The sequence below is a fragment of the Phalacrocorax aristotelis genome, chromosome 9 (genome assembly GCF_949628215.1).
Source record: "Phalacrocorax aristotelis chromosome 9, bGulAri2.1, whole genome shotgun sequence".
Classification (NCBI taxonomy): domain Eukaryota; kingdom Metazoa; phylum Chordata; class Aves; order Suliformes; family Phalacrocoracidae; genus Phalacrocorax; species Phalacrocorax aristotelis.
The window spans coordinates 9,881,793-9,904,865 of NC_134284.1; the positions used below are offsets into that span (position 1 = coordinate 9,881,793).

Here is a 23,073-nt window from a genome sequence, read left to right on the forward strand (position 1 = left end):
ACCAGCTCATCAGTCATAGAACTGGCTGGGTCCTGACCACTGCTCTATTTGCTTCTCTTGTACAGTGCATTTCAAAGTCAACAGTGTGAGAAGATTGGATGGAGCAGTTACTGGGCACTGTAGAGAGGCGGATGTGAGGAATATGCTTACCAACTCTAAACTGAACATGTTACCATTTGTTGTAAACCATAACTGGAAATGACTGATGGGTAGCCAGTGCTTTACGCAAAAGCCCCTTAATTTATCTTCATTTGGAAGAGGTGGGAAACATATTTAAAGCTTTACTGCTTAATTTTATTTTTGATAGCTCTTTATTATAAAGAGCTGAAAAAGCTTTAGAGAAGGTAGACCTATCACTATTGCTGTGGACTAAAAACTGCGTATCTAGACACGTGACACTTTTTTTCTGTGTTTATTTAACACAGTTTAATCCTTTTGGCATTTTTTTTTTCCCATAATGGGAATTCTGGAATATACCTCATCTTATGATCAACTAGTGACTGTTTTCTGGTGGAACAAATGTCCTTGCCTTGTAATAGGAACTGGTATGTTCTTAGGGAAAGACATATGGTGAAGTAAGTAAGTAAGCGGTAAATAGTAAGTAGTAGCTTATGAATTTGATTATCTATTTATAGGAGGAAGAGGAAGAACAGGAAAACAGAATGTCAGAAGAAGCAGAAAGACAGCATCAGGAACAGCAGAACAAGCCACAAGCTGAAGCTCCTGTCCAGACAGACCAGCCTGAAGCAACAGCATGCACTTCATTCGTGAACGTAAACTTTGAAAATGAGGGAGATTGCCAGTCCATTGGGGAAAATAAACAAGATGTAGTTCCTGTCCCTCCTTAAGTGTAAAGCTCTGTATAATGTAGGAAATAGGAAGTGTCAGGTGTCAGAGTCCGGCCGTAAGGAGCAGGAAAAATAGGATTATACTTGTTCAGTGAAATACAACTTCTAGCATTCTTATTGATCAGGAGAGAGCTATGCGATGTCTGTTCAGTCTGTCTGCCTAATAAAGGCTGAGGCATTCTGCTGAATTGGCACTTCAGCTAAAATGAAAATTGCACTACAAACATTTGGTCTAAAATTGAACGTGTGAGTTAATTTCTGTGTGAAGCAAGTAAAAATGTCTTGTCTAACACCTGTGGATTGCAGATGCAGTGCTATTTCCTACTTCTAAACACCTATTTCTGATTTGCACATTGTTTGCAAATCAGCTCTCTATGAATAGATTAATAGGAATCAATACCCTGTAACTCACAAGTCACAATAATAGTGTCTGATTTCCCCTATTTATTGTCACTATTGTGTGCATGTATTTTTTTCTGTTGTTGTTTAACACAAGCGATAATGTTAGATTTAATGTTTATTAGATTTAAGGGTCCACTGACTTTTTTTATTTAAAAAAAATCCTTTAAAGGAGGCTGTAAACAACCTTAACTTATTCACAAGTACTGGCACTCTTGGAGACTAATAGTGCTCAGCTGCTCCATTCAGTGCTGCAGCAAAGTACAGAACTAGCATCAGCGTAAGATGTTCTCACGTCAGGTCCAAAAAGTGAGACCCACCTGCTTGAATACTTTACATGCTCTGAATGGTCCTGGGAAATAGACTAAAGTCTTGCTAAATTATACCGAATGCACTGGATGTTGTATATGGTACCAATCCAGAACCATGGAAGCTTTTTGGACATTGATTACCTGAGTTAGTGTGCTTGATTAACCTAAACACGCTGTTTAACGTTAAATTACCAGTGAGGGATGTGCCATTGCAGATGTTTTTACCCCCTCTAGCACAGGACACATAAGTAATTAGAAATCACAAAACCAAACTTACGATTCTTCCTTTTTGTTGAATAACCAAAACACTTTGTTACAATACTGCAACAACAGTAATTTTTGTCTAAATGAAATGCAGGTAGCTCCAGAGCTTTTAAGCAGCCCCAAATACCAATTAAGGCTATTTTACCACAATGACTGTCGTTCTGCTTGTAGCTTGTAAAAGGTGAATGGTTTATGTTGCGACAATCAGACGTCAGTGCCCCAGTCACTTTCCATAGAGAATCATTGTAGATAAAGGAGCAGAGAACCTGCACTAGTTACTGAAACATTACTTCTGTCCTTGAGATGTCTAAAAAAATTTTTTAAAAATACTCTTCAGTGAAATTTTGCATTGGGTGTCATCATAGTTCCCTGGCCTTGGTCCACTACCACCTAACAAAGGAGCCTGATGCAACATCAGAGGCCAGGTAACTGAATTTTCCAGAATTCAGTTACGTATTTCAGACAACCCTCTGCCTGAACCAGTATTCTGTAGAGCACCGACTCCATCTCTACTCATCTACTGTTAGCATTCCAGCACTACAGAAAATTGTCCGTGGAGGATTCAATCATCAGCTCTATTCCATGTTTTGATACTCTGTTCTTTGCTTCTTTTTGAATTGTAAGACAGAGGGTGCTGACAGCTGTGTAAAGTCATTCCTTAGCCCTGAACATCTGCAAGAGAGAGCTTGGTTTGACACCTGGGGGATACACAGAAAAACAGCTTGTTGGGAGTTCTTACACGGTCAAAGATAGGAAGCCTCACATAGCTTAAGCATAAAACCTTTACAGCTGAAGGATGCTTTGGTTTTCTGCCAAGAAATTAATGTCAGTTCCACTTTTTTTCCCCCCTCTCCCTACTATCTATCTCTTGCATCAGAGATGCTCTCACTGCCTTGGGTTTAAACTTCTTTGTATAAAATACTGTATTACTCACTGTGCCTTAACTTAATCCTTCCTTCAGTTTTTTGCAAACTGTATGAAAGTGGTTACTTTCTTAATGGTTTAATTTTTCTGTAAATGCATTAATTGGTTATTTTATATTTAATATAATTTTTGAACTGGAAGTTGGCTATGGCTTTTCCTTTGGAACCGTGTGGTCTTTGAAGCTTTATGCCTGCACACAGGAGCACGTGCCTGATCACTGTTTTCGTCTTTACTGAGTCACATATCCTGGTGGAATATTCAAGTGCTGAAATTCAAAACCATACTATGTCCACCAGTCCCTTACAATATCATGTAGTACTTGTTAACATACTCAATGTGTTCAGCTCTACCTCAGACCAATAAATAATGCAGGACTGCAACCACCTCTGGCCTGGAGCTATTGTAATTTTATCTGAAAGTTGAAACATGTCTACAGCTTTGTTAAAGAGAATTTCACTGCTTTAACTACTGCTATAGCTCAGCTGTACAATTAAGTTAAATTAACATAAAATACACAGGAGGTTAAGTTGGTGAAAGCCTTTATACAGGTGTTTGGATTAGTTTTAACTAGACCTAAAGCTAGCACAGTTTTATTTCTGTTAATGAACCTCTTAAGGATTAGGTAACTGTTCAGTCAATTCAGTAGTTATTTACTTATCCTTTCTGGACACATATAGAAGAAAAAGGCCTGAACTCTTTACTTCTTACTTCTGCCTTTACAACAGAATGCTCAACAGTGCTATCGTTAGAAGAAGCCATACAGAATGCAGTGGGAGGCTTGGGATGGCTGAGTGCCAGCACAGAAGATACCAAGAACCACATCCTTACTTTCAGGGTAAAAATCACATTTAGAATAGGGTACTCAAATAAGAAAATAAGAATAGGCCTTAGTACACAGGGAAAAAGTCAAAAAATATTTATTTAAAAAAAAAAAGATATTTTTTAGCTCTTAAACAACACTTGCCTTTTTTTTTTTGTTTCAGAAATTAATTTTGCGATTCCTGTATGTACCATGTTTTATATTATATGAGGGCAAGGGGAGAGAAGTCAAATGGAAGAGGCATTGATTTGGATAATGAATGTTTCCAGCTTCCAGCAGCTGGTGCATCAGATTGAGATATCTCTATGGATACAGTCTGCTCCTGTTCAAAGTCACGTATCATCAACATCAGCAGTGGTGTCGTTATCACTTGCCACAAGGACCTCTCTGTTCTCGTATGTCCAGAACCCATTCAGATCAATTAGAATGCTGGTAACAGTGTCTCCTTGACTGCTATTGATTAAGTCTTGAAGAGAGATTTTGTAAGGATCCTTAGGCTTCACCATGTCAAAGATTTCATCCTATGAAAGAAAAGTCAAAATTGAGGAAAAAAACCCACACATTAACGAGCAGAATAACGGCTACATTATACCCTAGACAGAATGATCTTTGGGTAACTAGTGCCACCCATGCTCATGTACAAAAAAACCCAAACCAAACCAAAACCAAAAACCCCCACAAACCCCAAACCAAACAAACTGTTAAGTCCCAAATCATTTAAGACACAAAGCACAATAATGGGCTACAGATAGGAGCAGTGTGCTCAGCTCCCACATCTCAGATAAGAATTTGCTTTTCTGGGGAGGCTTTGCCCTCAAAGTGGCAGCATGAAACTCAGTTTGCTTGTATGAGTAAAGTTTTATAGAAGCTTCTGTACTTTTTTTAAAGTACTAAAACTGCCAAATGTAAAGTAGGCAGTAATAAAGAGAGTTTTATAGACAGGTTTTTTATAGCTACCAGTCTGCCTCCCCCTCCCCGAGGGATGATCCTGAACCACAGAATAGACATACCAAGTATCTTCAAGTGTAAGGCATGGCAACATGTATTTAAAACAGGTGCTTTGTCTATTAGTAAGGAAACTACTAGAACAGTTGCATACCAGATTTCTTACAAAGCAATTGCTGAATAGAAAGACATTTTCAAACCTAGAAGTAGGACAAACCAGTTCATCTCTACTGCTCTGCAAGTAAACATACAACAACCTAGAAACTACAATATAACATACATATCCTACGAGGACAGGCTGAGAGGGTTGGGGTTGTTCAGCCTGGAGAAGAGAAGGCTGCAGAGAGACCTTATAGCAGCTTTTCATTAGTTAAAGGGGGACTAGAGGAAAGATGGGGGCAATCTCTTCAACAAGGCCTGTTGTGACAGGACAAGGGGTAACGGTGTTAAACTAAAGGAGGGTAGATTTCGACTGCATACAAAGAAAAGATTTTTACTATGAGGGTGGCGAAACACTGGCCCAGGTTGCCCAGGGAGGTGGTTGATGCCCCATCCCTGGAAACATTCAAGGTCAGGTTGGACGGGGCTCTGAGCAACCTGATCTAGTTGAAGATGTCCCTGCTCATTGCAGGGGGGGTTGGACTAGACGGCCTCTAAAGGTCCCTTCCAACCCAAACTATTCTGTGATTCTATGATAAATTATGAAAGGCTTGTTCAAACATTTCACGTAGTACTCTATTCGGTAAAACTAACCTTGACATCCTGGAAAGAAACTGGTTCTTGTCCATGGATTTTCATTTGTTCCTGAATAGCCTAGAAAAAAAAAAAAAAAATTAGGAATAGGTAGTGCAGTATTATACTGACACTGTATGAAACTTCTTTAATTCTTCTGCACTGCCCTGTACAAAGCGTTCATAGTACTGCTTGCAGTCAATTCTCTTCCACAAGGGAGGCATGGGTGAGTTAAGGCATGATCAGTGATATGCATCTCTAGGTTCACAGACCTTAGTCAATATGGTGAGAACCCAACTTTCATTCCGGCCAGTGTTTGAGCACTCCACAAATGGGACATGCAGATACCTGAATATTATCACTCTACACTCAAAGCTTAAGACAGTAATACACTCAAACCAGAAGGTTAAGTTTTCTGACAAAGTGTGAAATGTAGACTAGGGAAAGAGAGAAGGGAAAAGACCAACCAGCAGACAGAAGAAGCAGTGTGGCTACTCACACTTTCAATTGCTTTGAAAACAGAACCTGTATTATGGTTGATCAAATAATAATGTGAGGGAGACGATCTGTTTGTCTATTTGAGCAATTGTCCATGCATGGAAGAGCTCTCCCAGTTCATGCCATAAGTGGACATTTCTCATGTGGAGCAAAATAGTATTGCCTACTCTCAGTTCTTTTAATGTGGTACTATTTAAACAGCTCCATCACCAAACCTCTGCCTGCAAATAACAACCATGAACAAAACTGTTTGTTTCACTGGCACAAGCTGCATAGCCTTGTCAGCACGGCTGTATCAGCTGCAGACCTACCCACACTTATGCTAGCAGAAAATCAATTATTCAGAATGAAAAGGAACCGTTCTGATTTCAAGAAAAACTTAGAACATTCCATTTCAAAAAGTTTAAAGGAGGGACATATTCTGGAGTATGATCAAGCATCTGCTGTAGTCAAGGAATCTTTTCAGTAACTAAGCCATAAAGTATGTAACTGGAGACACGCACAAAAATAGCTATGCAACAGTAGCTTATAATACAGAATTACCTTGTTAAATTGCTTTCGTATTAGAATCACTTATGTACTATGACAATACTAAAAATTCATGTAGAACTGTAAATTAATACCCTTTATTAAAATCAGAGTCAGAGACAGCTGATGTGGCCCCTGGCCTCCCTGAGCCCTACTGCCACATGAACAGAAGTGGAGAAAGAGGTGGGAATGGTGAGCTGTAAAAGCAGGGAGAGAAGACAAGTCATTGCTTAGTTTCTCTAGGATGCTTAGTATTGCCAAGTCATGGCCTACAGTTGCCCATCAAGTGTACAACACAGCTACAACAACTAAAGAAAGTTCATGATGAGGTTCAACAGGCACATGCACAAACCCTGCCTGCGCCTGCAGCAGAACAACCCCGTGTAGCAGTACGCTGCAGGGGGCCAGCTGGCTAGAAGCAGCTTGGCAGGAAAGGTGCTGGAGGTCTTGGTGCACAAGAAGTTGAACAAGAATCTGCAGGGTGCCCTTGTAGTGATGAATGCAGTTAAATACTGGGCTGCATTAGTACAAGCAGGTTCAGGGAGGTGATTATTCCTCCTGACTCAACATTTGGACACAGTACTCCAGATGCAGCCTCACAGTTTTGGGCTCCCCTTTATGAGACACTGACAAACCAGTGAGAAACAACTAGAGGGCTATCAGGATGCTTGCGGGGCTAAAGCACAGCACAGCTGAGATGAGAGGCTTGAGGTGGGGATTAATTCACCCATAGAACAGAAGGCCGGGGTGGTGGGAAAAATCTAATTACTCTTTTTAACTACCTAGCAGGTGGTGTAGCTGTACGCTTCTACGGGAGAACTTATCTTGGGCCGCATATCTCCGGGACACAGGGCTCTACCCACCCTGGGGACAGTGTTGCACAGACATCAATATGATGGGTACAAAATGTCCGTTTATTTAGCTGCGTCACACGCTTATATAGCTCTTGCACTTCCTGTTCCTGCCAATCCTATGGGGAGGAGTCTATCTTTCCGTCACATCCCGTGATCTTCCGGTCGCCAATCCCTGTCTATTCCCCTACAGGTGGTTAGAGACAACAAGCGGCATTCCAATTAGACAAAGATGGGAGGAAGGGTGAAAGGAAGGGAGAAAAGTTGTCTCAGTCAGGGTGGTCAGACACCAGAACAGGGTGCCCAAAGAGGCCGCAGCCTCCCCTCCTTGGAGAGTAGCAAAACTTGCTTGGACAGGCCCTGAGCAACTCGACCTAATCACGAAGCTGCCCCTGCTCTGAGTAGATGCTGGGAGCAGGTGACCTCAGAAGGTCCATTCCACCCTAAATTATTTGATGCTTCCAAGGCACTAAAAGAAAAAAATAAAGTTGTGAGCTTTTGGGGGAGTGTTGTTTGTTTGTTATTAAAAAAAAAGCCTTTCCTTTTTGGAAGCGGTCTTCCAGATAAGAAGTCTTATTTTTACAAAATGATATGGTTGTAGGCACTATCAAGGTTCATGTTCAACCGGAGACTTATTGCGTTATAGAAATAAAGTGGGTATAAGATTATGCCTTGAGCAGGCCTGAATGATTTACTTAATGAGCTGAATGAAGTATGTACCATGTTTGTCGTACTTTGAGCGTATGGCTAAGTACATTGAAATTGTTTCTTTTTATAGTTACAATACAAAGATCCACATAAAGAAGACTGAAGTTCTTGTCCCTGCATATGAATAGATATCACTGAAGGGATCTTGTACATGAAAAAAGCATCACACTCGTAACTCAGCCTGAACTATCCACAGCAAAAATAGTATTTTACTGCACGACATTTCCCTTCCCAAGATACCTCAGGTATCTATTAAAAAACCAAGACAAAAACCCAAAACATCTGCCCCCCAACCCTCAACCCAAAACCACCACAAGCCAGAAGAAAAACAAAAAAACCACTCTCACACAAACCACAATTTCAAGGAAGAGTTTGCAAGCCTTAGGTTAATTTTAACAGCAACTAAAAAATTATAAGCTTATTTTAAATCTATTCTAGGAGCAATAGATAAAAATACAAAATATGAAAAATACAGGAAGCTTTTTGCAATCAATACACTGAATGAAAAATCCACAGCTGTTCAGGCCCATGACTGCATTTCATTATTTTCATTTCTTCTACTGAATTTCAGGATTACAGTGGAAATTAAAACCATGGTCAATAACCAATTAGAACCATCGTAAGAGATTTTAATAGATAATCATTAGGCAATTTTAGGATATTTTCAATTAAAAGAAAAAAAAATCAACAGAAAATATTTTTCCCAAATGAGTTTCATAACAGTTAATTTCAACTGCAGATAAAATGTTGAAAATACCTTTTGAATTCTTTCCAAGTTTTGGAACATTTTTTTAATATTTTAAATCTTCTTAGAAGTAGTTACTAGCCTCCCAGTGGGTACTAGTAATTTAAAGTGATTTCCTGCAGATCTGCATGCAGAAGCACACGGGCTATAACACTATAAACACAGAAAATGGCCTACCTGTAGAAAGAGACTTACCCTAAAGAAATAATTAAGGGAAAAGACATTCAGGTATCCTTTGTTCTCTATATCAAGCAGTTTGAAAATATATTGCAGAGCTGCAGGCTCCTTTCTGTTTTCTAATGCGAGCACAAAGTCCAGGTAGGTTTTATAGTCCTAAGAGTAGATACAATCATGTTTATTACAGTCTTCTTTCTAAATTGATTTTGCAAGCAGGAACTTTATAATTGGCGGCTATTTCATTGTAGGGGATCAGTCTATTTTCTGAAAAAGACAACGTGAAATAGAAAATGGCTGCTACCACCGATATGAATAGAAAAGCTAGGTTCTAATGACTGCTGACAATAGGAAATCCTGCCATCTTAGAGGTAAAATGGGATTCCAAGCATAAAACCAAATTAAACATACTATATATGCTTTTAAATAATGATTAATACATCTTTAGACTGCTGAACATACCCAACTAGTGAAGAAAAGCCATATAAAAAGTTTTTCATTACCACAACTCAAACATCCAGTGGCAGCAAGCCTACCATTACCAAGCAGTGAACTATATGGCCAATTAACGTATATAATCCTTAGACCAGAGTAGGCAGGTTTGCAAATCATGCAGTAGAAGCATTAGTAGACATCACAAATATGTATCACACTTTTCTTTTTCATTAGTACTGATTCTTCGTTTCCCGATCAAGATACAGTTGTGACAAGGACAGAAATCCTTCAGTCCTATGTGTATTACCCTGCCTACCTTAAACACCTGAGTTGTGCTGCCATTCAGAGGGAGCTGGACAGGCTGGAGAAATGGGCTGACAGGAGCCTCATCAAGTTCAACAGAGCAAATGCAAAATCCTGCATCTGGGGAGGAATAACCTCATGCACCAGCACACGCTGGGGGCTGACTAGTCAAAAAGCAGCTTTGCACAGACAGACCTGGGGGTCCTGATGGGCAGCAAAACTGAACACAGGCCAGTAATGTGTCCTTGTGGCAAAGGCTGCTGAGAGCATCCTGAGCTGCTGGAAGAGCTTTGCTAGTAAGTCAAGCAAGGTGATCCTTCTCCTCTACTCAGCACTGCTTAGCCCACATCTGAGTGCTGGGTTCTGTTCTGGTCTCCCTCAGAAAAGAGAGAGCTGGACCTACCATAGCAAGCCCAGCAAAGGGCAACCCAGAGGATCTCTCATGACCGCAATGATTCTGTGATTCTACCAAAAACTGCTAAGGCACTTTTAGAGTTCAGCCATCTGAATACAGACAAAGTAGCAACACATTAAGTAAAGCTTTCAAACAGATATAAGTTTTTATTTTAACTCTAATTTAGTTAGACTCCCCATTTTTCAGAGCTATAGAAATCTAGAAAATCCACTGTTGTCTTCGTGAGGAAGTGGACAGATTAGCTAACTTACACTAGTCTCAAGTGTGCCACTTGTCTTTGGTTCTCTTTAAATAATTACTTGTAACTAAAGCATTGCTACATCTATACATTTTTTCAACATGCACTTTATGTTATTGAATCTACAAGAAGCTTTATCCTGGGCTGTCTGAATTTTGCATCACCTCTGCTTTTCCAAACAAGCAACTTGTCTTTAAGCCACTCTGCGATCACCTTGCTGTTAAGAAAATTAATTTTCTAATCTGCTGCATGGTCATTTGTGTGCACAATGATAAACAAATGTTACCTCAAGGTACTCTTTATTTTAAAGATACTGATTATGAAACATTTCCCATCTCAATAAGCCAAAGCTTTTATATAGTGAACAAAGTGAAAATATGTTATTACCATTTCACCATCATACGTTAAGCATTCCTGAAAGACACGATCCAAAAATATATTGGTCAGAGTCCCTGTTCCATACCGGGACAGTTCTTCTTTGCTGAGCATGCCATTGTGATCTTTATCAAGGTTTAAGTACTGGCCTAGGAGGAGATAGAGAGAGCAAAACATAATATACCTATATCAGCAAAGAACTGTTTCAACAGAGAAAGAAAACGTAGCACTTCTTTAACGTTTATTTAATTTTCATCATAAAGTTAATGCAGTTAAGTGGGAATATGCTAGATCCACAATAACATTCATAGAGCATCATAAATGAGCACAGAACATGGCAGGAGGGGAAGTGGGATTCCCATAACGAGGTGTTAGTAGTTCTACTCCAAGGTAAAGGCTCAAAAGTAAAGGTTGTGTATACACAGAAAGGAGCAGAAGGCTAAGAGCATATTATTTTAGAGAGATCTGCTCTAAGAATGAGAAAAGAGCCAAAGGTGATGCAAAAGCATGAATAGAACAGTCAAAAGAGAAGGTTACAGAGGAAACTTGTGCCTTGTGCAACAAGCACACAATGACAGAGGATCAAAGCATGGTAAAGAGCAACAGTGGGGAACCAAAACTGTAAAGAAAGTCAAGAAGATATACTGAAAGGATGGCTACAGGAGTTGAAAATACGTTATCAGGAGGATTTAAAGAGAGAAAACCAGAGGAAAAATAACACTAAGAATGTGACTAAGTCATGCAAGGTGACTAAGTCATGCAAGGAGGGGTGGGGGGAGGCCAAAAAAAAAAAAAAAAGCATTCACATATAAAGGAACCTACCATAAACTCTTAATGCAGAAGGAGCAGAAAACCAATTTGTTTCCTGACTTTCTTTAGAAAGTTCTTCATCCCTTAACTAAGTGAAACATAAGATTAGAATTCAGAAAGAGTAAATTAAAATACAATAGTATATGCTAAGAGATCTTTACCTCCAGTAAGTCATCCAGGAAGCTACAAGCTAAAATATCCTGTATCTTTATCTTCCCTGCAGCAAGAAAAGGAAAACACGTTTTAACAGTTGCCCAGCCAACATGTCCATTTGACTGTTCTCATTTAGATGGTTCTGCTTAAGAAAGAAGTATTCTGAGCAGAAAAAAAAAAAAGAAGCCTTTTTGAAAAGAGAAAACTAACTTCTAACATCAAGGATAAGGCTGTAATTTAAGAGATACAATAAAAATAGCTTTTAAAACAACTGAATAAAACTAGCCTCATACTGGCAGAAGAGGACTTATCCTGAAGCCTTAAAAGCCTAAAAAACCTGATGAAAAACATCAGTTCAAAATGTAAAGTAAAAAACACAAAGAAAGTATGCTTAAAACATTTGTTGGAATAATAGTCTCTTAAATGATGTGATATTTTTACACCTTCAGAAACTACAAGCGTGACACAAAGCTAAGGTGGCAGAATTCACTGTTCTGCTGTTCTGCTGTTTTAGCTTCAACTGGTGGGCAGACACGGCACAAATAGCTGTGCAAAATAATGGCATTATAACTTCACACACCCTCTCTCTACTGTTTGTAATTACCTCTACCAGAGGCTACTGCCCACACAACTCTGACATCTTTGAATGGCACAGCTAGATCTTGAAAACACATACAGTTTGTGACTTAAATCAAGGGCGTAAGAAAAAAGCAAGCTGTTCTCTAAGGGAGCTGCATCTGTAATAAGGACTAACAGTCACCACTGCAAACCTTTTCTAATGAGTTTACATGGTGTACACAAATTTAATCACAGGAGGAGCACACCACAATAAGCATTCTTGAACGTTTCCACAGCTCTGTGGATGTCCTGCCAAGCAGTTCTGTTGTTAGTTGCTGTTTTCTATTCACCCTAAACACTTATAAAATTAGCTACTGCTAATGATGCATTATGATGAAACAATAACTTATTTGTCAGTTTCTATGAGATAGCTCTGCAGTACCACAACTGATGGGCATCTCAGAAATTCATTAGCTGTAGAAGTGGATTATTAGACTATGTAGAGACTCATGGTCTTCAGTGGAGAGTAATCTTCAAATACAAATTGCTGAACAAAAGCCTACAAAGACAACTAGGTATTACTTTGAAAACACAAGTAGCTTCCTGGAAACATTTTAAAAATGAAAATACTCCCACATATTTAAAATTTTGAAAAATAGGACCTACCTGTTCTGAGAGGATCCAGAAAGAAGAAGAACTTTCTAACTGCTGTGCAGACATAGAAGGAGTAAAAAGATTTTTCTAAACCATCCAGTTGTGGCAAAGTAGGAATGAGTTCCAAAATATAGTTTTCTAAATCCTGCAAGAATTAAGAAAAGAAAAGAAAACAAGCTTTAAATACTACTATTGTTGCATGTTTGCTATATTCCACCCTGGCTTGCAAGTATATTTTGTTAAAAATACAATCCTGCAACAATGCAGGAAAGAGCATGAAAGCAGGCAAAAAAAGCTTCTGTCTCCATGCAAGAAATCCTAGCTCATAGACATGCACATGTGATGCCATGACTGAAATAGTCTATGAATAAAGCAGAAAAGTAGACAATATTTACATGTAAATATAAAGGCATTCAACTGTATGTTTCAAATACCAGCGCATAACTCCTAATTGGAGTGGCAACTAGAATCTTACTTATTTTATAATATTAACTCCTGTTAGATCAGGAGAATAACTCACTGGGGCGACTCTAGCCATCCCTTTTTGTCATTTCTACTATATCCTACTAAATCTAGTAAAGTGCTCATGACATGAAACCTTGATATCTACAATCTCTTTTTCAGAGAACTACCCATATGTTAAAAAGGCTAGCAGCACTCTCACCACCAAATCTCTAGCACACAGAGACTGCTATTTATCCAAACATATGTGCCCACCCCAAATCTAGATTATGATATAAGCTTTTATGAGATAAGACTGGAATAAAAGTGAAGCCTTTCTGATGTTCTGTCATTTGACTAAAGACACATTAAGTTAATCAAGAATTTACTTACTGATTCTCTGAGGTAGCCCTGTCCTGCCACGTCATATAAACTGAGACCTATTCTTGTCTGATGAAGCCATACTGTAAAACAGAAAATGGAATCACAATGCAAAAACCGAGAGGTTTTTTGAGGCCTCACCAAAATTTGAAGTTATTCTAAAGGCCACAAGGCACTGTTGGGTGTTAAGTGCCTCTATTTCCCATTTTTTTGAGATTTAAGCAAAGCCATGATACATACCAGCCCTGCTTAGAAATACCATTTCAGTCTCTAAGTTGGTAAGGAGTCACTGGCGATATACGGTACACTGTGGCCAAGACTGCCTTATAATAACTAGATGGGAGAAATGCCTGAGCAGGCACATTTTATCTGGTACATGGAATCATATGGATTTGTTCTCTCTTGCTGACCTAGATATGTGTAGCATTTCATTTTCACTGCATTAAAAACAGCTGTACAATATAATTTACAGATTGATTATCAGATTACTACAGCTCCTTGTGCAGCACGAGACGTTGCAGCTACAGCCAAAGGTCTTGCCCTCACTTCTGAGTTACAACAGAATTAGAATAGCACAAGCATCTATTTTTGCAAATGAGAAGGCACATTAATCACGTAATCTATAGGACAATGTGCTTGAGGCCATTGTTAAAGCACAGTAACAGAGATGGAGTACAGATTAGGCACAAAAACTATTACTCACGTTTCACATTAAATTTAACTTCAATTTTATGAAGAAACAGTTTAAAAGTTTCTCTTACGGAATATGAGCTGTGCTTCATACCAACATTAATCTCTTCAGGGTAAGTATTTGTCAAGGTGGACTGAGTATCACTTAGAGATGACAGAGGCTGTACAGTGAGGCTGTTTCTTTGTTGGCTGAAGTTTAAAGATAAGAGTATCATACAGTCTGAAGTGATTCAAGACACTTACTAGGCTTGACTTGTTTGGACAAAGCCAACAGACTTGACCGCCTTTCCTCCTGAAGGGGGGAGTGTTAGTGGAGACAAATGGTGCTTTGGGAAATGCTTCACCATTATCCAGTTAATGTCACCATTCTCTCACCCCCTCCCAAAAGGGCTGTGTAGATCACTAAGAAAGAGGAAGAAAGACTAACCCATGGACTGTAGGAACTCCTCCAGAAGCAGGTAGGAAGAGAAAGACAGAATGCTACATGTTCAGCACAAGTGTGTGAGTACATGCAGCTATTCCTAAAACTTTACCAATCATATAAAAGAAAAACCCCAAAAGCTCATTGATGAGTTCAGCTGGTTGGAGAATACCATCACACACGCAAAGCACAGCAGTTTAAGACTTTTTTAGCTCAGGATGGTATGGCCTCTTCCCTGCTGCAGCATTACTCTGGAGGCTGACCGCTCTGCTGCACAAGTTTCATCAAAACAAGGTGAAATGTGGGACTGCACTGCCCCAACTTGGACCAGCTCAAGCAGCTGCAGAATAACTCCCTTCATCATCCGTGACTTTCCTCTCCTTTCAGTGACACACTGAAGGACTTTTAGCAGTGAATACAGATGGAAATCACTAATTCCAATCTAAAGTATTAACTGAAAGTTCCTACAGGAATTTAAGCCTTTTCATCCTTTAATACCTGGCCTGGTCTTAGCCCGCACATGGAATGCTGTAAAATAGACAATAGAAATGATCTCAGCTACTGCACAGGCATACTACTGGGCTGACGTCATTAGGCAATTCCAGTGCTAGCAAAACTAAGGATCCTTATTCAACTGACACAAGAGGGACTTGCAGACAATCACTGCGATGGGACCTTATGCTGGCCAAAGTCTGAAAACAAAATCTGGCTGACATGGGACATGCCAAAAGGTTTCCAGTCTCCAAATTTTTTTTTTTTATTTGTTTGGATTTTTTGTTGTTGGCTTGGGGGTTTTTGCGCTGTTCTTTTTCCTTAAGTCTTTTACAAAAGACTTAAAACTTCTGGGTGAAATAAATGAAATAAAGAGCTCTGAAAGAACCTCTGTTGTGTCCATCTCGGTAGGCCTTTTTGAAATGCATACAATTTTCACAGACTTCTTCGCAAGTCTGCTATCTTGCAGCTTTTGGGTTTGCTGCTTCTTGCAAATGGGTCTATTACTCCTTTCTTGCATACTCTGCATATCTACTCAGCAGGTTTCCTGCTCAACTCATCTCTCATCCCTTGCACCACAAGATTTTAAGTTAAACAAGCTGAGCTGCTCTAGGGAAAGGTGCTATTCTCCCCTCCTGAAGGCTCTGCCAGACCTAAGAACACAGTAGCCAGTGGACAAGGCAATGAGGCAATCTTCCTTTCTGCTATGCAGCCTCAGCTTTTTAAACAAGATTTAAAAAAAAAAAAAAGGCATTTTTCAGCCCAAGTGGTTATTTATAACAAAAAATAGCTGAAAATATGGTAAGGCTATAGTGACAAGCACAAGAATGTATTGACATATTTGAGAAGCACAGTCTGAAAACACAAATACCACCATTCTGTAGAAGGAAATATCGCAAACAAAGCTATCTGCTGGACAGTCTCTTATCTGCTGGACAGGCCCAGAGGAGGGCCATGAAGTTGGTGAAGGGTTTAGAGGGGGAACCATACAAGGAGCTGCTAAAGGGACTTGGTTTGCTCAGTCTAGAGAAGAGGAGACTGAGGGAAGACCTCATCACAGTCTACAGCTTCCTCACAAGGGGAGGAGGAGGGGCAAGCACTGATCACAGAATGGCAGGGGTTGGAAGGGATCTCTGGAGATCATCTTGTCCAACCCCCCTGCTTCAGCAGGCACACCTAGAGCAGGGGGCACACAAACGCACCCAGGTGGGTTTTGAATGTCTCCAGGGAAGGGACTCCACAATCTCCCTGGGAAGCCTGTTCCACTGCTCTGTCACCCCCACAGGAAAGAAGTTTTTTTCTCGTATTGAGGTCGAACTTCCTATGTTCCAACTTGTGCCCATTGCCCCTTGTCCTGTCATTGGGCACTATTGAAAAGAGCCTAGTCCATCATCCTGACACCCACCCTTTGGATATTTATAGATATTTATGAAATCCCCGCTCAGTCTTCTCTTCTCCAGGCTGAACAAACCCAAGTCTCTCAGCCTTTCCTCATATGGGAGACGCTCCAGTCCCCTGATCACCTTGGTAGCTCTCTGCTGGACTTGCTCAAGCAGTTCCACATCCTTCTTAAACTGGGGGCCCAAAACTGGACACAGTACTCCCAATGTGGTCTCACTAGGGCAGACTAGAGGGGGAGGATAACCTCTCTTGACCTGCTGGCCACACTCCTTTTAATGCAGCCCAGGATACCATTGGCCTTCTTGGCCACAGGGGCACACTGCTGGCTCAGGGTCAGCTGCTTGTCCACCAGCACTCCCAGGTCCTTCTCAACAGAGCTGCTTTCCAGTAGTTCAGCCCCCAGCCTGTACTGGTGCATGGGGTTGTTCCTCCCCTGGTGCAGGACCTTGCACTTGCTCTTGTTGAATTTCATCAGGTTCCTCTCGGCCCAGCTCTCCAGGTCTCATTGGATGGCAGCACAGCCTGCTGGTGTATCAGCCAGTCCTCCCAGCTGGATATCATCAACAAACCTGCTGAGGTTACACTCTATCCCATCATCCAGGTCATTGATGAATATGTTCAACAGGACTGGACGCAGCACAGACCCCTGGGGAGTACCACTAGTGACAGGCCTCCATCCAGACTCTGCTGGATCACAGCCCTCTGAGTTCTGTTGTTGAGCCAGTTGTCAATCCACCTCACTGTCCACTCATCCAACCCAGACTTCCTTAGCTTGCCTGTGAGGAGGCTAAGGGAGACACTGTCGAATGCCTTACCGAAGTCAAGACAGACAATATCCACTGCTCTCCCTTCACCAACCCAGCCAGTCACGCCATTGTAGAAGGCTATCAGGTTGGTCAAGCATGATCTTCCCTTGGTGAATCCATGGTGACTACTTCTGATAACCTTCTTTTCCTCTACATGCCTGGAGATGACCTCCAGGATGAACTGCTCCATCACCTTTCCAGGGATGGAGGTGAGGCTGACTGGCCTATAGTTCCCCAGGTCCTCCTTCTTGCCCTTTTTGAAGACCAGAGTGACATTTGCTGTCCTCCAGTCCTCGGGCACCTCTCCTGTCCTCCATGACCTTTCAAAGATGATGGAGAGAGGCTCAGCAAGAACATCCACCAGCTCCCTCAGCACTTGCGGGTGCATCCCATTGGGGCCCATGGATTTGTGAGGGTCCAGTTTGCCTAGGGGATCTCTGACCCAGTCTTTCTCAACTGATGGTAAGTCTTCCTTTGTCCCAATTTGTCCTCTCCTCTCTGGGGGCTGAGATGCCTGAGGGCCAGCTTTAGCAGTAAAGACCGAGGCAAAGAAGGCATTCAGTAACTCCGCCTTCTCTGCATCCTGTGTTACCAGGGCCCCTTCCTTGTTCAGCAGTGGGCCCACTGTATCCCCAGTCTTCCTTTTACTGCTGATGTATTTAAAGAAGCCCTTCTAGTTATCTTTGACATGAATTGCCAGATTTAGTTCCAAGTGGGCCTTGGCCTTCCTTGTCACATCTCTGAACACCCTGACAACATTCCTGTATTCCTCCCAGGTGGCCAGTCCCTTTTTCCACATACTGTGAACCTCCCTCTTCCATTTGAGTTTCTCTAGAAGCTCTTTGCTCATCCATCCAGGTCTCCTGGCTCCTCTGCCTGACTTCTTCCTCCTGGGGATACACCAATCTTGAGCTCAGAGGAAGTGGTCCTTGAATACTATCCAGCTTTCTTGGTCCCCCCTGCCTTCCAGAGCCCTAGCCCATGGGATTCCTCCTAGCAGGTCTTTGAAAAGGCCAAAGTTGGCCCTCTTGAAGTCCAAGGTTGTAACCTGACTCATAGCCCTGCTTCTACCTCACAGTATCCTAAACTTGACCATCTCATGGTCACTGCAGCCAAGGGTACCCCCAACTCTCACATCCTCAACCAGCCCTTTCTTGTTTGTTAGGATAAGGTCGAGCATCACATCTGGCCTCATTGGCTCCTCCACCACTTGCATCAAAAACTTGTCCTCGATGCTTTGCAGGAACCTTCTGGATCGTGCATGGCTCATGATGATCTCTTCTCTCTGGTGACCAATGACAGGACCCAAGGGAATGGCAGGAAGACGTGCCAGGGGAAGTTTAGGTTGGATATTAGGAAAAGGTTCTTCACCCAGAGGGTGGTGGAGCACTGGAACAGGCTCCCCAGGGAAGCAGTCACAGCACTAAGCCTGATGCTATTGACGAAGCACTTGGACAACGCCCTCAGAGATGTGGTGTAAATTTGGGGTTGTCCTGTGCAGGGACAGGAGTTGGACTCCATGATCCTTGTGGGTCCTTTCCAACTCAACATTCTATGATTCTATGTCTGATCACAGTGGTTAGGATTACACTTGCCACATTACTTCACTGTTTTGCTCTTCACAGTATTGCCTGAATAAAGGAAATCAGAATGACAATATATGTAACAAACAGATCAAGGATGTCTCTGACTGAGGAGAGGTGGATTTCAGAAGTAGGGTTAACTCCCACCTACTAATAACCGGAAAAAAATCCCAAGTCTCCAGGAAAACAGCATTAGCAATCAAGGGCGAGATCTCACCGCTCTTGAAGAGAACAGCAAGTAATTAATAAAGCTTAAAATAGACTTGAAAATAAAAAAACTTCTCATCAACACAGAATAAGCGTCAACTAACCTTTTCGCATGACATAATTGAAAAACTGCATGATAGATATCCTCCCGTAAGGATCATTATGGAGTAATTTAGCAAAGATCTTAGCTGTGAAGAACTGCCTGTAAAACACAAACACAAAGCTACTTCTGTGCATCTGATTACACTACACTGACAGGTCTACTTACAGCATCCAAAACATACGGACACTTTAAAGTACTGTTTTAATGTTACAGAATGTGTATTCAAATACTGTGTATTCAAAGACATTAATTTGCTACACTACACCCATCAAGTGTACAAGTAACCTACCAAGTAACAACGGTAAACTCAATAAAAAGCAGCTGCCTTTGCTGCTCATGAAACTCTTCAGTGATGACAGAGTCCTGAGAGCTTTCATTCAATTTACTTTCTCTTTAGTACAATATATTTGGTAGCTTCCAATCTTCTACAACGATATGCACATAAAAGGAACTGCGAGTACTGACAAGTAATCTGCTCTGCCCGAACTCAATCACAAAGCTACGTGCACAACAGCAGTCTCTAACGGGAGCATAAAGAAGGAAAATTCACTATATGCCGTACACAGAACACCTGGTAGGCAATTTACGATCAGAAGATATTAGGGAAGGATGGACAATATCACTAGAGACATGATTCCCTCTTCAAATACAAAATGTGCTGTTTATTGGCCACTAACATTGTAAAAATGCTCATGCTGGTAAGAATTTCTTCTTCAAAAGGATGCAATACTCCCCTTGCAGACACCTCTATCAGAAGTCCCCTCACAGATGTAGGGCAATATATCTTTGCATGGATGCAAAGCAACTAGCTCATTAAAAACTACATAGACATGATTTTATTGCACCAGTATCCTGCTTCTGTCTATTTTAGCAACTGAAAGTTACGGCAGCACTTAGGTTTAGCCAAAGTAAGCATACACAAGAGAAGAAAGCCTTACTTGCACTTAGGTCCAGCTTTTTCACCAACTTTCAGGAAGTTCTCATAATTGATCATTGCTTCTTCCCCAATCATTGGTGATGTCTGATGTTTGTCCAGTAGAAACCATAGATTCTAAAAGGCATTTATATTTCGTTAAGAAGATGTATCTATAGAGATGTTAACATGCTTAAGACAGAGCATCTAAGAAATGCAGCAAAAATGTGGTTTTGCTGCAAGGCTATCTCAGTTAACGAGTACACATTGTCAGTTCAGCCAGAAAAGCAAGCAAGCAGTATTTCCACTGCACTAAACTGGTGTTAAACCACACACAGACACACACACCCCCTCTCTCACTCACTAGGACTTCTAGGGTCACACCCCTTTTTGTCTTTGCACTACAGTAAACGCAACCATCTTTGGAGTCTCTCTCAGTGATACTTAAACAGTGCTTGTTTCTTCTTCTGGGTGCACTAGCGAAATTGTTGGAGTGTGCTGGAAAACCAGAAACCATAGTCCTCACACGTATCATGATGAGGAAGCTTTACACTGACATTAGCAGCCCAAGACTATGCAGCACTTCAGCTTTAGCTAGTGCTTCACAACCAGCCAATGTGCCCAAACACAAAGCACCATACCGCACGGGTCTGCAGACAGATGGGAGATAATCAGACTCTGCAGAAAGAGGAAGTCTATTCAGAAGCCATTATGAAACATACAGAAAATATTTTCCTACCTGCAGCTCTTCGTTATCCAACAGCTCTCTACTTTTTCTTTGCAGAAAGACTGCTCTAGATTCTTCTCTTAATTTCTGAAGCAAGACTTCATCTTCAGCTGGCAGCTAGAAACATTGTGGTGTTTTAAGTTTCCATACAGCGGTACCATTCAAAAACTACACATCTAGCAAGTACTCTTAGGTAGTATTGACTCACGCACTCTGATGGAGCTGTTACCTGCCAGAAAATAACAACCTATCTACCAGAATGCTATATGGTGCCTGCTTCTTCTACAGGGATATCACTTGCATACTGTCTCAAACTAATTCAATACTGAAATATTTATTTAAAGCAGGACATCTTTAACAGGAGAGAGAGAGACCTGCCTCATACCTGATAACCCACCCAGTAAGCACTTCCTCACAGCTGCTAGATAGGAGGGCTCACACATACAAGACATTTAGTACTGTGTTTTTACTCTCTAAGTGTGACTATCTACTAGACTTGTTTTGGCCAACAAAACAGATGGAAGAACACTTAGTATGAAAGTTCTGCCAATGTTTACAAGCAAAACTGTACAGCAATACCAGAACTTGAATGGTCACGTACGTATTCATCAACTGAAACATAGGCACTTAAGAACTTAATTGGCAGAAACTCATGATCCTAAGGAATATGGGACCGTGCGAGGTTAGACAGCAGCTGAGTGGTCAAGCTGACAAGTGCCAGCAATATCGAGATGTCAAACTTGTGCTCCCATATTCCCCCATCCCAGTCCAGTTCATCTCACACATACGTTGCCAGTCCAAGCATTTCTTGGATGATGGAAGCAACAGACCTATCTTTAGCCTGCAAGACCAATGACCCACCATTTTCATGAAGCAGCAACGCATTGTGTCTAAACAGAAACAGGAAGGTATGTATTTATAACACTGGCACGTCAAAATTTTGTTAAAGAAAGAAGTTTCTCTGAAAGAGGACTTCCTGTCTTCAATAAACAGTCAAGCCTACTTCCTGATTAGCAAACTGTTTCATGGCTTTTGATGAGATGCTTAGTAATTATTTGAAACTGCTGAAATCCACAATTGTACAAAACAAAAAATTATGCTTAGCAATCCACATCATTCAGATTTCAGTCTACTTAAGCTTCTGAAGCTGAAGTGTCCCTTTGAATAATCACAACTTTCTTTATAACACAGTATAGCCTCTTGCTGAAGTTCTTCAGGATACCTCACTCACCCGGTAGTAAAATCGTGGTATGTTTGTGTATGACGTATCACCACTTTTTCTTCCTCCTTTCCATTCCATGTAATATTTTGTGAATAATTCCATTTCTTCATCTTTTAGCTCTTGTTCGCTCTTTTTGGCTGATTAACACAGAAAAGAATTTTTGCATTGTACTCCAGAGTTTTAATGTAACAAGAAGCTCGAGAAAAGCTGAGGTTTACACAGCTATGCTGTTTAGTAACACAAATATTAGGTGGAAATAAATGGAGCACAGGCCTATTATGTAAATTATATAACAAATACATCAAATAACGTCACATATCTATTCTATTTGAGTATCTAGGAAGCGCCTCTTTCAGTAGTTGCACACACCTGATTCTGCACAGGGTGTGCAGCTGTAACAGACACATGGTTATGACTGACAAAGCAGAAGCCCTCTTGTTTTACAGTGGTAGCATAAGAGCCTGCTCACTGCAAGCAGCAGCATGAAGTCACCTTTCGCTCTGTGACGCTAGGGACGCCATTGTACGCCGCACACGCTCTCTGTGGGCTCGCTCATGAATGACGAGTGACGAGCCGCAGCCGTCACAGGCGTGACGTGTACCCTGAGCAGCCCTGGCCCGGCCCTGCTGCCGCGAACCCCCGAATCAGGGTGTCTGCCTCCCCGCAGGAGGAGCCCCAGCCCCGCCGGGCCCCCACAGCAGCAACACCGGGCACGCCCCGCCCCGCCCGGCCCCCGCCCCGCCGGAGGCGCCGCCCCCACCCGCCCCGGGCACTCACGGTGGCAGCGGGCCGCCAACCGGCCCCGCAGAATCCGCTGCCACTCCATCTCCCGCCACCGGCCCCGCGCGCACGCGCGGTGCCCCACCCGACGCGCCCGACCCTCGGGACGTCCACGCCCGCAACCGATATGGCGGACCGACCCCCATCCTAACAGGGCGCGCGGGATCACGTGCAGACCAACCCCCTACGACGCGATTGGCTGCAAGTCCAGGCGTAGG

The 23,073-nt window shown here is 41.7% G+C and overlaps 2 protein-coding genes across 5 annotated transcripts in view; one reads left to right on the forward strand and one right to left on the reverse strand.

The window, feature by feature from the left end:
• The window catches only part of LOC142061835 (signal recognition particle subunit SRP54), a 38,079-nt gene extending 35,193 nt beyond the window's left edge, over nt 1-2,886 (forward strand). For both annotated transcript variants that reach the window (XM_075103353.1, XM_075103352.1), the window contains one exon: nt 636-2,886. In XM_075103353.1, the coding sequence (XP_074959454.1) occupies nt 636-848 (213 nt within the window). In that variant the 3' untranslated portion in view covers nt 849-2,886. The remainder of the gene's footprint in view (nt 1-635) is intronic.
• A 761-nt stretch (nt 2,887-3,647) lies between these two features.
• Nucleotides 3,648-23,054, reverse strand: PPP2R3C (protein phosphatase 2 regulatory subunit B''gamma). Of its 3 annotated transcripts, none has more exons than XM_075103356.1 (13): nt 23,037-23,054; nt 22,085-22,212; nt 20,866-20,970; nt 20,152-20,264; nt 19,215-19,312; nt 13,523-13,593; nt 12,701-12,833; nt 11,485-11,540; nt 11,336-11,411; nt 10,526-10,662; nt 8,769-8,906; nt 5,265-5,324; nt 3,648-4,087 (listed from the first exon to the last, which is right to left on the reverse strand). In XM_075103356.1, the coding sequence occupies exons 2-13, from the start codon at nt 22,175-22,177 to the stop codon at nt 3,899-3,901; spliced, it is 1,269 nt and encodes a 422-aa protein (XP_074959457.1). In that variant the 5' UTR covers nt 22,178-22,212; nt 23,037-23,054; the 3' UTR covers nt 3,648-3,898. The 3 variants fall into 3 exon arrangements, with proteins under 3 accessions (XP_074959457.1, XP_074959455.1, XP_074959456.1); XM_075103354.1 differs by lacking the exon at nt 23,037-23,054 and adding an exon at nt 22,853-22,983; XM_075103355.1 differs by lacking the exon at nt 23,037-23,054 and adding an exon at nt 22,568-22,707.
• Nucleotides 23,055-23,073: the final 19 nt, after the last annotated feature.